The sequence below is a fragment of the Lotus japonicus genome, chromosome 1, assembly GCF_012489685.1.
Source record: "Lotus japonicus ecotype B-129 chromosome 1, LjGifu_v1.2".
Classification (NCBI taxonomy): domain Eukaryota; kingdom Viridiplantae; phylum Streptophyta; class Magnoliopsida; order Fabales; family Fabaceae; genus Lotus; species Lotus japonicus.
The window spans coordinates 106602973-106617729 of NC_080041.1; the positions used below are offsets into that span (position 1 = coordinate 106602973).

The 14757-nt window shown below is 37.5% G+C and overlaps 1 protein-coding gene and 1 pseudogene across 12 annotated transcripts; both read right to left on the reverse strand.

The window, feature by feature from the left end:
- LOC130728839 (heat shock 70 kDa protein 18-like) lies at positions 1 to 3045 on the reverse strand (annotated as a pseudogene).
- Positions 3046 to 3225: 180 nt separating this feature from the next.
- On the reverse strand, positions 3226 to 9784 carry LOC130728832 (heat shock 70 kDa protein 18-like). 12 transcript variants are annotated; one of them, XR_009015799.1, is made up of 8 exons: positions 9470 to 9784; positions 6573 to 9285; positions 5620 to 5775; positions 4776 to 4830; positions 4576 to 4614; positions 4395 to 4467; positions 3998 to 4307; positions 3226 to 3504 (listed from the first exon to the last, which is right to left on the reverse strand). XR_009015799.1 is itself a non-coding variant. In XM_057580414.1 (3 exons), the coding sequence occupies exons 1-3, from the start codon at positions 9687 to 9689 to the stop codon at positions 5688 to 5690; spliced, it is 3021 nt and encodes a 1006-aa protein (XP_057436397.1). In that variant the 5' UTR covers positions 9690 to 9784; the 3' UTR covers positions 5530 to 5687. The 12 variants fall into 12 exon arrangements, 1 of the variants encoding a protein (XP_057436397.1); XR_009015800.1 differs by having other exon boundaries at positions 4776 to 4840; XR_009015796.1 differs by having other exon boundaries at positions 4395 to 4614.
- Positions 9785 to 14757: the final 4973 nt, after the last annotated feature.

The following is a 14757-nucleotide window of genomic DNA, read 5'->3' on the forward strand; positions in this document are numbered from 1 at the left end:
TTTGATGAAATCACGCATAAAATTCAGCATTCTCTCTCTCATTCTCATTCTCTCTCTAGCACAATCCACCACTCTCTAGGTACTATACCTTTCTTTAATGTTCATTGCTAGAACAAGTTGTTTTACCAGAACCCTTCTTTCCATATAATCCAATTACACAACAAGTATCATCTTTTAGTGCCTCTATAATTTTTTTCGAAGCCTTCTTTGTAGAGTTGAAATAATACCCAAAGTTTCCGGAATGGAAGGAGTGGAAACGTTGGGTTGGTAGTGTAATCTGATCTAAAGTATCATGCTCTACTTGCATCTCATGCACCATCTTCTCAATGGTGGCAGTATTGGCACTGACCTTCTTCTTGTCCTCCTCATCCCCAGGCTTGTTCTTTTCCATCTCTTGCACCATCTTCTCAATGGAGACATTCTTGGCATTGACCTTCTTATTATGCTCCTCATCCTTAGCCTCGTACTTTTCAGTCTCCTGGACCGTATTCTCAATGGAGGCATTCTTGGCATCGGCCTTCTTCTTGTGCTCCTCATCCTCAGCCTTGTACTTCTCTGCATCCTGCACCATCTTCTCAATCTCCTCCTTCGAGAGCCTGCCCTTGTCATTTGTAATAGTGATCTTGTTCTTCTGCCCAGTAGTCTCATCCTCAGCAGACACATCTAAGATACCATTGGCATCTATTCCAAAGCAAACTCTGATCTGAGGAACACCACTTGGAGCAGGAGGAATGCCAGAAAAAATGAATTTACCCAACAAGTTGTTGTCCCTGGTCATGCCTCTCTCACCTTCGTACACCTGGATCAACATATTAGGCTGGTTGTCTTCGACGGTTGAGAAAACCTTCTCCTTCTTGGTTGGGATTGTGGTGTTTCTTTGAATGAGTACAGTCATAACACCGCCGGCAGTTTCCAAACCAAGGGAAAGGGGAGTAACATCCAACAACAGAAGATCCTGAACCTTCTCATTACCCTCACCAGTCAAGATAGCAGCCTGAACAGCAGCTCCATAAGCAACAGCCTCATCTGGATTGATACTCTTGCAGAGCTCCTTCCCATTGAAGAAATCCTGCAACAATGACTGCACAATGGGGATCCTAGTAGACCCACCAACAAGGACAATATTTTGGACACTGCTCTCATTTTTCCCTGCGTCCCTTAAACATTTCTCAACAAGTTCCATGCACTTCATGAAGAGGTCCATGTTGATCTCTTCAAACCTTTCACGAGTGACTGTGGTGTAGAAGTCAACACCTTTACACAATGAGTCAATCTCAATGGTGGTCTGTGCGGTGGATGAGAGAGTTCTCTTTGCCCTTTCACATGCGATCCTCAACCTTCTTAAGGCCCTCACATTCCCACTAATGTCCTCCTCATGTTTTCTCTTGAACTCCTTAACAAAATGACTCGTCATCCTGTTATCAAAGTCTTCACCTCCAAGATGAGTTTCTCAAGTAGTGGCCTTTACTTCAAGGATGCCATTTTCAATGGTGAGAAGAGAGACATCAAAAGTACCACCACCAAGGTCAAAAATCAAAACATTATCCTCACCATTGCTGGTGGCCTTCGTGTCAAAGCCATAGCCAATGGAAGCAGCAGTAGGTTCGTTGGTGATACGCAGGACCTTAAGGCCCGCAATGACACCTGCATCCTTGGTGGCCTCGCGCTGAGAGTCATTGAAGTATGCTGGGACAGTCATAACGGCCTCATTCAGCGATCTTACGCATCTTCATGAGGACCATGGAGGAAATCTCCTCAGCAGTGAATTGTTTCTCCTCATTCTTGTAGTTAACAACAATCATGGGCTTGTCGCCAGGACCAGGAATGACCTTGAATGGCCATACCTTCATGTCACTCTGAACGGAAGCATCAGAGAATCTCCTTCCAACCAAATGCTTCGCATCTACAACCACGAATTAATTCGATTAACCGATAAGCATCGAATTCAAGGGAACAAATAACTCCGACAAACAACTGCTGCATAATATTAATAGATTCATATATTAAATTGAATAGAATCAGGAAAAACAAAACAACCAGAATCATGAAGCTAAACATAAGTTGAATAGAATATAATCAGTTGTTAACAACTTGTGTACTAGAAAAAATAGCAAATACCATTTTTACATATACTATCATAAATATTAAGTGACATAACAAAGCTAGAAGTCTGTGAAATTTAAAACATATAAATAACATTAAATAAGGATGGGGATGCTACCAAAGACAGTGTTGATGGGGTTCCTGGTGACCTGGTTCTTGGCGGCATTGCCGATCAAGCGCCTGTAATTGGTGAAAGCCACGTAAGAGGGGGTGGTCCGGTTGCCCAATTCATCGGCGATGATTTCGACACGGTCATGCTGCCACACTCCGACACAGGAATAGGTGGTGCCGAGGTCAATTCCGATAGCGGGAGCCTCTCCTGTTCCGGCCATAGATATCTGAGAATGCAGTGGCACAGAGAGAATGAAGAAAAGAGAAGAGCAAAGGAATGGTTAGTGTAATAGTGTGGTCAAAGAAATCAAGCCTTGGAGTTGTAGTCTAAATCTGCTACTCTTAACTTAAGCCAAGTTGAATTAGAATATTAGCTTATACTCTTAGCTTACTCTCATATAATAAAATGCAGCCACATAATTTGAATAGTAAAAAATTAGTTGTTAAGTTACTGAAGAAACAAAGACCAAAAAGAAAGACTGAATAAACTAGCTATGCTACTGTGTACAAATTCATTGAAGTCGTAATATTATATTAGAAGTGTCCAGCTGATCACGTTACTTGTTCAAATGCAACTTGATTAGCCAGCTTTCTCCTCTAGCTAGTTCCTCTGTAAGAGACAAAGTATCATTTTCAATTACTTCTCCTTCTGCAATCATACTTTTTTAACTCAACAACTTGGTCTGTATTTTCATTTTAGTAACTAGTGATTGTATCAACTTCCTTTTGCCATCGATAAACTATAAGTATACTTTTTTATTTTCTCAATTATTTGCATTTGATCTATGTAGATTGCTTACGACTGTGATACAAATTGCACCATTTGCTTACGACTGTGATACAAATTACAAGCAGAGGATCATAAAATTCTGAAATTACTCAACCCAATAATCTACGAAACCTGGTGCTCCACGAGGGATAAACAATACCATTGTCTATTAATTATCTAAACTATTTCCATAAAATGGTTAGGCACCCAAAGTGTATAAAACAGATCAAATACTTGTAAGATTGAACAGTAAGAAATGCTCATTTCACTCCATGAGTTCACAAACTACATAGCAGATAACACTAACGCCATCAAACATGTAGTGATTCATGTACAGCCTAAGATATCATAAACCAGCTTACTAAGAGTCCCTGGCTTTATGATGTCAACAATCTCTTCCAAGGAACAGTTTCCTTTTGCCTCCACAAACAGGGCCCCCTATCCTGTGCAGTCTAATATGTGTTTACCCTCTGAGCTGATACTCAGCCTCCCAGCGTTGTAAAGTCAATTATGTTAGCATCCTATGGATACAATAAGAAAGCAAATGCACCTATAAGAAGCTTGTAATCAAATAGGTGAAAAAAGACAACTCATAAGGAGTCATAGGATATAGGAATTACTTTATAGAAATTAAAAAACCATTCATAACAGATAACACCAATCTTTCCATATATGATAAAACTTAAAGCACCAAATATAAACTTTTCGATCAAATTCACATTTAAAAGTAAACACAGAACACTTTCCCTACAACACAGAACTTTGAAATTCTCACATGATTGTTTCTCTTACATATCATTTTCACTTATTTTTCTTCCTATCTCTCTCATCTATTCTATCACATCACTTATCATATCACTAATTTCTCTCTCCTCTATTTCTACATCTCTCTAGAGGTGGAGAGGTGTGTAAGCAACATTTTCCCTACAACATATCATATCTACAGTGTTAACATCATTCTCATATAAACCTCGCTTAAAATCAACTGTGCTCAGAAAAAACTCAGATTCTTACTTTTGCTAACCCCTGGAGTCCTTCTTGTAGCTACTTCCGATAACAACCTCCTATCCTCTTCAGAAAGCTGAGTGCTAACACTGTCCAAGGATATAAATTATCACATCTTTGACTGAAGATGAAGTCTGTTGGGAGAACAAGTAATTCGTTTAGGAACTGGCCTTGTGCCAATATTATTATGTATGTATCCCAGAAAGGTAACCAAATGGTGAGGCTGAGTCAACAATTCCAAGATGTAAAAATCCATCTTCTGCTTATCAGCGTATTAATCAGGTTACTTTCTTTGCCTGTCTTTTGGCCAAACTCATTTCTGCAAAACCACAAACTAAATTTATCACAAATACTACTCCTACACTACATCTCAAATCAAATATAGGGAAAAGGTTATCTAACTAACCAATTACAGGGAGAAGCTTCTATAATTAACCAATTACAGCCAAAACTCAACAGCATAGTGACTTAAGATTAAGCTGGTTGTCAAAATAAATAATAATCATGTAGAAATGAGAGAATTATTCACAGATGTGGTAAACAGTTAACAGATATGATTGGAAGAAAATAAGGGAAGAGATACTCACAATCTTCATCCATCCAGAACTGATTTAATGTTCTGTCTCCTATTATCAAACATGGAAGATGCAACCAAGGGCATCCAAAATTGAAAAATCACAATGAATTAAGGAATGGGGAATCGTACACAATAACATAATACAGTCATCAAATGAAAGATAACTAAAACCTACAATGTACACCATAGAGAGGAGAGTTGCAACAAAACCTTGCAGTTATCTTCAATGGTTAGCGAGTAGGAAGAAGAGACTTGCAATGGAAACCTACAACAAGCTTTGGTGATTTGGGATTAGGGAGAAGAAAAGAGAGTTACAACTCACAACATTATAGACTTCAAGCTGGGCACCTTCTAAACCTCTTAGATTAATGAATTTAATGTGGATGGTATTGCAAAAGGAAATTTGGCCTCATTGTTATTGGTGGCGTTATTAGAAATGATAAAGGTGTGATTCTTGGTTCCTTAATTCCTTTTCAAAACATTTAGGGTGGTCAAGAGCTTTTGATGCTGAGGTTCATGCTATTTTAAATGCTTTGCTTTTTTTTGTTATGATTTTGAATTCGGCAATGCAATTATTAAAAGTGATTCCGCTTTAGCGGTTAACTGAGCTAATAATGATAATATTAGACATCAGAAATTATTAAATATATGTGCTCAATAGGATTGTTGTATTGCGTCAAGAGGTTTGTTGCCTAGCTGTAAAACATATCTTTAGAGAATAAAATCATATTCCTGATTGTTTGGCTAAAAGAGGATGTATTAGAACAACTGATTTATGAGTTAGGTGGTGATTTATGGTCTATATCATCCTTTCATGTATTCTCACCTATTTGGGAAGGCTGTTCCCAGTATAATTTAGTGAAACATATTTTTATTTCCAAAAAATAAAATCAAACAAACATATAGCAGAAAAAACAAACATATAGCAGGTATATTATAAGTTTGCTTATTTAAAAAAATGCACTTTAAAAAACTACTCATCTCCAACAAATTTATTACTCATGAGTAAATAATATTAAAAATGTGTAAATTACAACCAAAATCCATTTCTGACCTAAAAACCATGTGCAGCAAGCTCTGCCTTATGTTGCACTCGCTTGAAGAGAAGCTGAAGTCTTTCATCTAGTTCATGTACATGCTTTGTATATGCAAGCGGTGTTTGTTATTATGGGCAAATCTTATGATCTTTCCAATAAATTGATCTCTGTCCCTGTAAAAAGTATATGCAACACCTCATCACTTATGTTTTGCATATATATTACTTATTGAAAGGCCAACAATATATACCAATAATAAAAGTGACTACAAGATGTACCCAAAATAAGATACAAAAATAAGGTCATGAAAATAGGAACACGGCTAAATGAAATAAATAAATAAAAAACACTAAAAGTCTCCAATGAGCTAGTCAAGCTCCTATTTTTCAGCCCATACATCATTCTTTTAATACTTCTAAAAAACATATATTATGCTTTGATTCCCAACACACAAAAGGTAAACAAAATCTTGTACCTTGACCTCAGATTTTTTAGTAAAAGTAATATTATTGAATTCTCCAAAAATCCTGTACCTTTCTTAGGTCAAGGTACTTTTTTTTATTCAACATGAAATGTAATTATTGATCGTATAATTTTTAAAACACATACATCTAATTAAGTTCGAAAATATTTGGTGAACATGAATATGGTGTAGACACTTTGAGTGAGATAGGAAGATAATAGAAATAAGTGATGATAAATATGATATGTGATGTGATAGGAAGAGGGAATAGAGAGGAAGAAATTGTGAGTGGGTCTAGTTATTGTTTTGGTGTGCATGAATCGAGACTCAATTAAGCTTTTCAATTTTACCACTTCATAACTTAATTAAATTAAAAATATAAAAAATGTAAATAATAAAATATAATTAGCTGTTTGTGTAAAAAAATTACGTTTAAAATTTAAACATAACTTGTACAAAATTTTAGTATGGAATTTAACTAAAAGTGATTGAAAGTTTACTACCTACCTTTCGTAATGCTCTCGTTTGAAGTTAGAAATGTAGAAATGTTCCCCTTTCAATTGGGAAATATCACTCAAAGCCAGTGTCCATTCCAGTACTGTCTTAGAATCTTTTGCTAACTTTTTTTCATGTTCAGCCATAGCTTCACCATACCTCCCTTTTAGATGCCTTATGTCGGTTGGTTCCACTTCAACAAAAATTGGCAAAACCAATTGTTTCTTCCTCTTCCGGCAGTCAAGAATCTTGACTAGTTCTTTAAGACACCATTTAGAGTCTGCAAAGTTTTCCGACAAAACAACAATTGCAAACCTTGATTCTTCAATGGCTTCAAGAAGTTTCTCAATTGGGGCTCCACCCTCCAATGCTTCATTATCTTTGAAGGTCTCAAATCCCTCTTTGCATAAAGCATCATAGAGATGATTTGTGAAAGTCTCCCGAGTATCCTTTCCTCTAAAACTGATAAAAATTTGGTAGCGGGCTGTTGAGTGGCTTAGACTGACTAATGATTCTTGCCACTTCTCAATAGACTTATTTTTCAAGGAAAACGCCACGTCTTTAATTAAACCCGGTAAGCCATTGCATTTAAAAGCAACATCCTGTACCACTTTAAATAGATCAATCTGGGAGTCAACGCCTGAAAGTTTTTGTAGCAGGGAAAAAGCTTCCTCATTAGATAAGGGCTCGAGAGGAATCAAATGATCACATCCCATCAAGATGCAGTCTGTCTCATTACGTGCAGTCAAAAGGAACTTGTACTGTTTACTATTATAAGGAACACCTAATTCTTGCAGTTTAGACTTCGACGGAAAATTATCCAAGATAACAAGAGTAGTTCGATCCTTCCTTTCTAATGCCAAAATTATTTTCATTATTCTCGCACCATCATTGTCATCTTTTTCAAACACGTTCAAGGAGCTAGCAATTCCCACTCGAATGCTCTTGATATCTTGATTCTCAGACACGGTGAGAAATACCACTCTACGAAAAATCTTTTCATACTCTTCTATCTCAGCTTTCAGTAATGCTGTTTTACCAGAGCCTCTCTTTCCATACAATCCAAGTACATAGCAATTATCATCTTTTAGTCCCTTTATAATTTTCTGTGAAGCCACTTTTGTGGAGTTGAAATAATACCCAAAGTTTCCGGAAGGAAAGGATTGTAAACTTGAACTAGGAGTTGGTAATGCAATCTGATCATGGCAAGTATCATGTTGTACTTGTGCCTCCAAGTGTTGATATGGACTATCTTTTGAAGAATTGTACTTCTCCCCCTCCTGCACCATCTTCTCCAAGGCTTTTTTGGCATCGACCTTCTTCTTGTGCTCCTCATCCTCGACCTTGTACTTCTCCGCCTCCTGCACCATCTTCTCAATCTCCTCTTTCGAGAGTCTCCCCTCGTCATTTGTAATAGTGATATTGTTTTTCTCACCAGTAGTCTCATCTTCAGCAGAGACCTTCAGGATACCATTCTCATCAATGACAAAGCAAACATTGATCTGAGGAACACCCCTTGGAGCAGGAAGAATGCCACAAAGCTCAAATTTACCTAACAAGTTGTTGTCGCTGCTCCTTGTTCTCTCACCCTCGTACACCTTGATCAACACACCAGGCTGGTTGTCTGAGTTGGTTGAGAAAACCTGCTCCTTCTTGAATGGGATTGGACAGTTCCTTGGAATCAGGACAGTCATGACACCACCAGCAGTTTCCACACCAAGTGAAAGGGGAATGACATCCACCAACACAAGATCCTTAACCTTCTCATGACTCTCATGACTCAAGATAGCAGCCTGAATAGCAGCTCCATAAGCAACAGCCTCATCTGGGTTGATGCTCTTGCAGAGCTCCTTCCCGTTGAAGAAATCCTGCAACAGCTGCTGCACTTTTGGGATCCTAGTAGACCCACCAACAAGAACAACATCATGGACACTGCTCTTGTCCATCCTAGCATCCTTCAAACACTTGTCAACTGGCTCCATGCACTTCGTGAAGAGGTCCATGTTGAGCTCTTCAAACTTTTCACGAGTGATATCAGTGTATAAGTCAACACCTTCATACAACGAGTCAATCTCAATGGTGGTCTGTACAGTGGATGAGAGAGTCCTCTTTGCCCTTTCACATGCGGTCCTCAACCTTCTTAAAGCCCTCGGGTTCCCACTAATGTCCTTCTCGTGCTTCCTCTTGAACTCCTCAACAAAATTGTTCACCATCCTGTTATCAAAGTCCTCACCTCCAAGATGCGAGTCACCCGCAGTGGAATTAACTTCAAAGACACCATCTTCAATGGTTAAAAGAGAGACATCAAAAGTACCACCACCAAGGTCAAAAATCAACACATTGATCTCATCATCACCGGTGTCACTCTTGTCAAGGCCATACGCAATGGCAGCCGCTGTAGGTTCATTAAGTATACGCATGACATTGAGGCCTGCAATGACACCAGCATCCTTGGTGGCCCGGCGCTGGGAGTCATTAAAATACGCCGGGACAGTAACAACAGCATTCTTCACAGCAAAACCAAGATAAGCCTCAGCAATCTCACGCATCTTGCTAAGGACCATGGAGGAAATCTCCTCAGCTGTGAACTTCTTCTCCTCATTCTTGTAGCTAACAACAATCATAGGCTTGTCGGCTGAACCAGCAATAACCTCGAATGGCCATAGCTTGATGTCACTCTGAACTGAATCATCAGAGAAACTCCTTCCAATCAAACGCTTAGCATCTACAACCACATATTCAATTCAATTCAATTCAACTAACCAATAACTCCATCACACAACTACTTACTGCATAATGTTAACAGATTCATACATTCATTCAAACAGACATTTCGTCGAACAATTCGAGTGCATTATCAAAACAAGCAAAATGTGAAGCTAAAACAGAGGAAGGGGATGATGCTATACCGAAGACAGTATTGGTGGGGTTTCTGGTGACCTGGCTCTTGGCGGCATCACCGATTAAGCGTTCGGAATGAGTGAAAGCGACGTAAGAAGGGGTGGTACGGTTGCCCTGGTCGTTGGCGATGATTTGGACGGCGTCGTGCTGCCACACTCCGACGCAGGAGTAGGTGGTGCCGAGGTCGATTCCGATGATAATAGGACGCTTTGCTTTACCGGCGGCCATAGATATCTGAGAATGAAGAAAGAGAAGAACAGAGAAATGGTTGTTAGTGTGAGAAGAGAAGGAAGAAGAAAAGTGAAGTGAAGAGAAGAGACAGAGTAATGGTTAGTTATTTAATTGAACTCCTGTGGGGTCTGAATCATTTCACGCCACAATCGTTTTGTTACTTTTAAAAGTCTAATGAATGCAACACGGTTTGCCAGCTCATCCCGTTACTTAGTTGACATTTGGGTTTGGGTTTTGGTTAACTATATGGAGACTACACTCTACATAGCTTTATTTATACCAATAATGATTCTTTCACACCTCTAAGAGAGGTGGAAAGAGGTGGAATGAGGAGAGAGATAGGAAGAAAATAAAAAGTAAGAGAGAGAAAGTATGAGATGTGATAGATGATAAGAGGAGAGAGATAGAAATAAAAATAGGTGGAAATGAAGTGTTTATAAAATGAGGTGTGTACATATCATTACTCTATCTATACAAGCAGCAGTAATATGTAAATAGTATTGACCACATTCAAACACCTCATTTTTGTGGTAGTTTTTTAGTTACTGTTACTAAATGAAAAGCTTTGTTGAAAATGCTGAAATGTTTAACTGAATTTAGTACAATTGATAATCTCTCTATTTATAGAGAGCTAACAAGCTTGCATAAGAAGCTAACTAATTCTGTTATGCCAGCTCAGCTTAACAACTAACTCTGTTATACTAACAACTAATCTTGATAGCTAGAATAACTAACTTCACAGCAGTAACTTATCAGTTACTTATCAGAAACTATATAGTATACTCTAATAAGCTTTGATAAAACATGTGTTTCTTCTGCTTTCTGCTTTCTGGCGATTAAGAATCATGACAAGTTCTTTATGAGACTATTTAGAGTTTGCCAAGTTTTCAAACAAACAAAAGTTGCTAATTAACCTTGATTCTTCAAGGGCTCCAAGAAGTTTCTCAAGTGGGGTTCCGTCTTCCAATGATTGATCGATCAACTTTGAAGACCTGGAATCCCTCATTACGCAGAGCATCATATAGATAGATGCTTTGTGAAAGTTTGACTGTTGTGTTGGGGATTTGTTGGGCGACTAGAAAAAACAGAAACATAGACTGAACAGAACATAAAGTTCCACAATACACTTGACTGATTAGAAAAAACATAAAATTTGAATTGTTTTCGAGAAGTCTCTCAAGTGGGTAGGACACACCCACAATACAGTTCCACAATACACTTGACTGATTAGAAAAAACAGAAACATAGACTGAACAGAGCATTGCTACACAACACGGGTAGCACACAGCTTGGAGCCTGCTAAAACCCGAATCACAAACCAACCATATTCAAACAATTCTTTCTTTCATCAGAGAAGAGATCCACGCATCCTCCAAGCAAGCAATTTATCCACAACTAAATTCAACAAGCCAAGGTACATTATATTCAAAAACATCCCAGGCAGTACCGTGCATGGATTAACGCTCATTTGAATTGTCTGTGTCTTGCTCTCAGCCAGTTCCAGGACCTTAGTTGGGCCAACTCAAACATCCTTTCTGAATCCTGTTGACCATTGCTAAAGATAATACAATTTCTTGTCAGCCAGATGGTCCACGCCATTACCAACCAAATAGTTTTAGCACCTTGTCTCGATTTGCTTGTCAAGAGCTCATTCCCAAACTGAACGAAATGCAGGGTACACGTCTCTGGATCTGCTGTGAGGATTCCCAGCCATCTATGACAAAGCTGCCAAATATAATTAGAGATCGGGCAGTGAATGAGGAGGTGCTGTAAGGTTTCTTCCCCGATTGTGCATAATACACAAGTTAATGAATCAGTACTGTTAGGCAGCATCCCCCTTCGTAGTAAGTTATCCTTTGTTTATAATCTCCCCCACGGCACTCTCCAGTCAAAAGCAAGGATACTTGAAGGCGCTGCGCCTCGCCACAGAGATACAAACTTTAGAATTGGCTCTTCATCATCCTCCAAACCCTGCAGGAGGTTAAAAGCAGATTTCACTGTGTAAGGCCCTTCAGGATTTGCCAACCAAATCCAGCTTTAGTCGGTCCTTTTGTTATCCTTTCTATCTTGTGTTGCACTCACCGAAAGAGAATCTGAAATCTCTCTTCTGGTTTATTTTTTTTAAGTAAAAAATTATTGTTATAGTAATATAGAGGCTTAAAAGCACATTTGGTCTCCCACGAATGAGATTTGTGCAAAATGAGTCCCTAAACAATTTTTTTAACATTCTCAGTCCCCCACGTTAACTCCCGTTACCAGTTTTGGTCCTTATTGTTTTTCTGTCAAAAATCTAACGATTTCTGGAAAATCCAGAAACATTCATGCACTATTTTATCTTCTTCATACATCATTCTATGCTCTTCATACGTTCTTCAATATTTTTCAAAAAAGAAGGGAAAAGTGGAAAAGAAAAAAAACAAAATTCATAAAGCCATAACCCCACCCAAAATCTCCAACAACGTCAAAACCCCAAACCCAAAACTCCAACAACATCAAAACCCCAAACCCAAAATCTCTTTCTCAAGAGCCACCACCTCATCTCCAGATCCAAAATCTGAGCTGCCAACCTCAACCACCACAACACGTCCTCTTCTCCTTCCTTCCATAGCAGCCTTCTAACATCCAACCTTCAAAGCTCCTGCTCCTCTTCTCATAAGAACCACGACCACTTCTCTCCCCCGAATCACCACCACAGCCGCTTCCTCTATCCAAATCGCATCGCCGCTGCTCTGTATTCCCCTTTCCAGCGCCGTCGAGACCTCACTCAGCCACCTTCGACCCAAATCGCGGCCTTCTCTCTCGTTAATGGTGTTTTATTTCGAGTTTTCTTTTCAGATCTGGATGGTGGGTTTGGTGTAGGTTGAGGATGGGTTTCCAGATCTGCTTTGTTGGCTCGTTTTTTGCTCCATTACGAGGATTTGCTGTTATGACTTTTGGTGACAATCTCACTTGGCATCATCTTTTGGGATTTGGATGCTTGCTGATTTGTTTTTTGGTTGAGTTATGATTTTTTTGCTGCTGTTTGTGTCCATGAATTGGGAGTTGTGATTTGGGATGAGGAAACCCTAGATCTGGTTCTGAGCATGAGTTTCTGATCATTGATTTTAAGGTTTTTGGTGAATTAAATGGAAGAAAGGGTTGTGATGATGAATTATTTTATTTTCTGGATTTAATGTTGGAGAAGATGATCAACATAAAGGAGGATGGAGATGAAGATTCAAGATTATTTTAATTTTAATTAAATTTATCAATTTAAATATTATTAAAAAATTCCACGTAGGCAAAAACCGTTAGTTTTCTAACGGAAAAGATAAAAGGGATCAAAACTGATGACGGAGTATAACGTTGGGGATCAATAATGCTATTTTTGAAGTTTAGGGACTCATTTTGCACGAAGCGCATTTGTGGGGACCAAAAATGCTTTTAAGCCTAATATAAACTTACAAACAATATCAGAAAATGTATGATATGGTCACCCCTTACAAACAAAAAATGTCAGAAAATATATCCCCACCATCATAAGAACATCTTACAACTGAAATAATTATTGAAATAGTCTTCAAACCATTAAATCACGATTCCACCAATAGATTAGAAGCGATCTGATTGATTTCTATATACACCAATCACACTTGAATTAAAGCTTAACCCTTACCAAATCATTGCCTGCTGATGGGATCCAGAAGGAATAGCAATCTCTTTTCTAGTTCATATACATGCTTTGTATATGCAAACGATGTCTGTGATCACAGGCAAATTTGACAATCTTTTCAATAAATTGATCTCTGGTCCTGAAAAGGTATATAATATTTTGTCAATTTATTATAACCCAAGTGATGCCTGTTACATGCTGCCCATTTTATAAAACGTATATACAGTGGCGGAACTTCAACAAAATTACTGGGGGAGCTCAAATAAATTTAAATATATAAAATTCGAAATATTTTGTTAACAGCAAAAAAGTATTTCATAGTGAATCAAAAGTCATTTAGTCTAAGTATATATGTATTTTAATTTATATATTGATATCATATACTAAAATCCAAATCACATAAAGTGTTGTTAATCATAATGAAATAACTAAATTTCCTTACATAAAGTAGCATAATCAAAGTCCAAGTTCAGCATAATCAATGTCAATTGTATTGAGAAAGTACTAAAATATTAGTATTTTATTTTTTTTATAAACTTGTTGGGTAAGTCCCCTACTTTTTCTCCTTTTTCTGGTACTATGAGTCTATGACGTTTTTTTTAAAGAATTTGGTACTTGAGTCTGTAACATTGACATAAGTTTTATTAGTTTTAAATTTTTTTTTATGTGTATTAAATTACTCTCACAATTTTAACCCGTGTGTGGTGAAAGTTAAATATATTTTCAAAAATGAGGCTCCTAAGGATCAAAGACTCAACATATAATTTAACAACAACTTTTTACCACTGCAACTTACACTTGTTAGATATTATATATATGATTTTATAGACTATAATATATATCCTATATACTAAAAAAAAATTGGCCAAATCTGTGGGGGAGCTACAGCTCCCCTGTGTCAACCTTAAGGTCCGCCACTGCGTGTATAAAACTAAGTTTGATTAGATTTCACAGAAATATATGCTACCACGTACACAAGATACCAAACTGCATTGAAGCTAGATAATTGTAAAACTTTGATTTTTAAGTTAATTAAGAAGTAAAACTTGAACATCACACTTGCAATATAGCATGTCCGACAAAATTCTTTGTTAACAAAGTCGCGTTAAATAAATGAAAATATAAAAATTAGAGAAGTGCTTGCAACTCTTTTTTTTGAAACACTCTCTACAACAATCTTTTATTAATTGGTTGAAATTTAAGTGAATTTTATATTATTAGTGGACCATCCACAAAATTTAATCAATGAATATATGAGAGTACCGAAGAAAATGTTAAAAAAGTGTTATTAGCCTTTTCCATATAAAAAATGGGTTAGTATTAAACAGCTTGTGTCAGTAGATGAGACACCATTTATGAAATTTAACTAAGAATGATGTATTTGGGTAATAGATTTTAATGGATTAATGTATT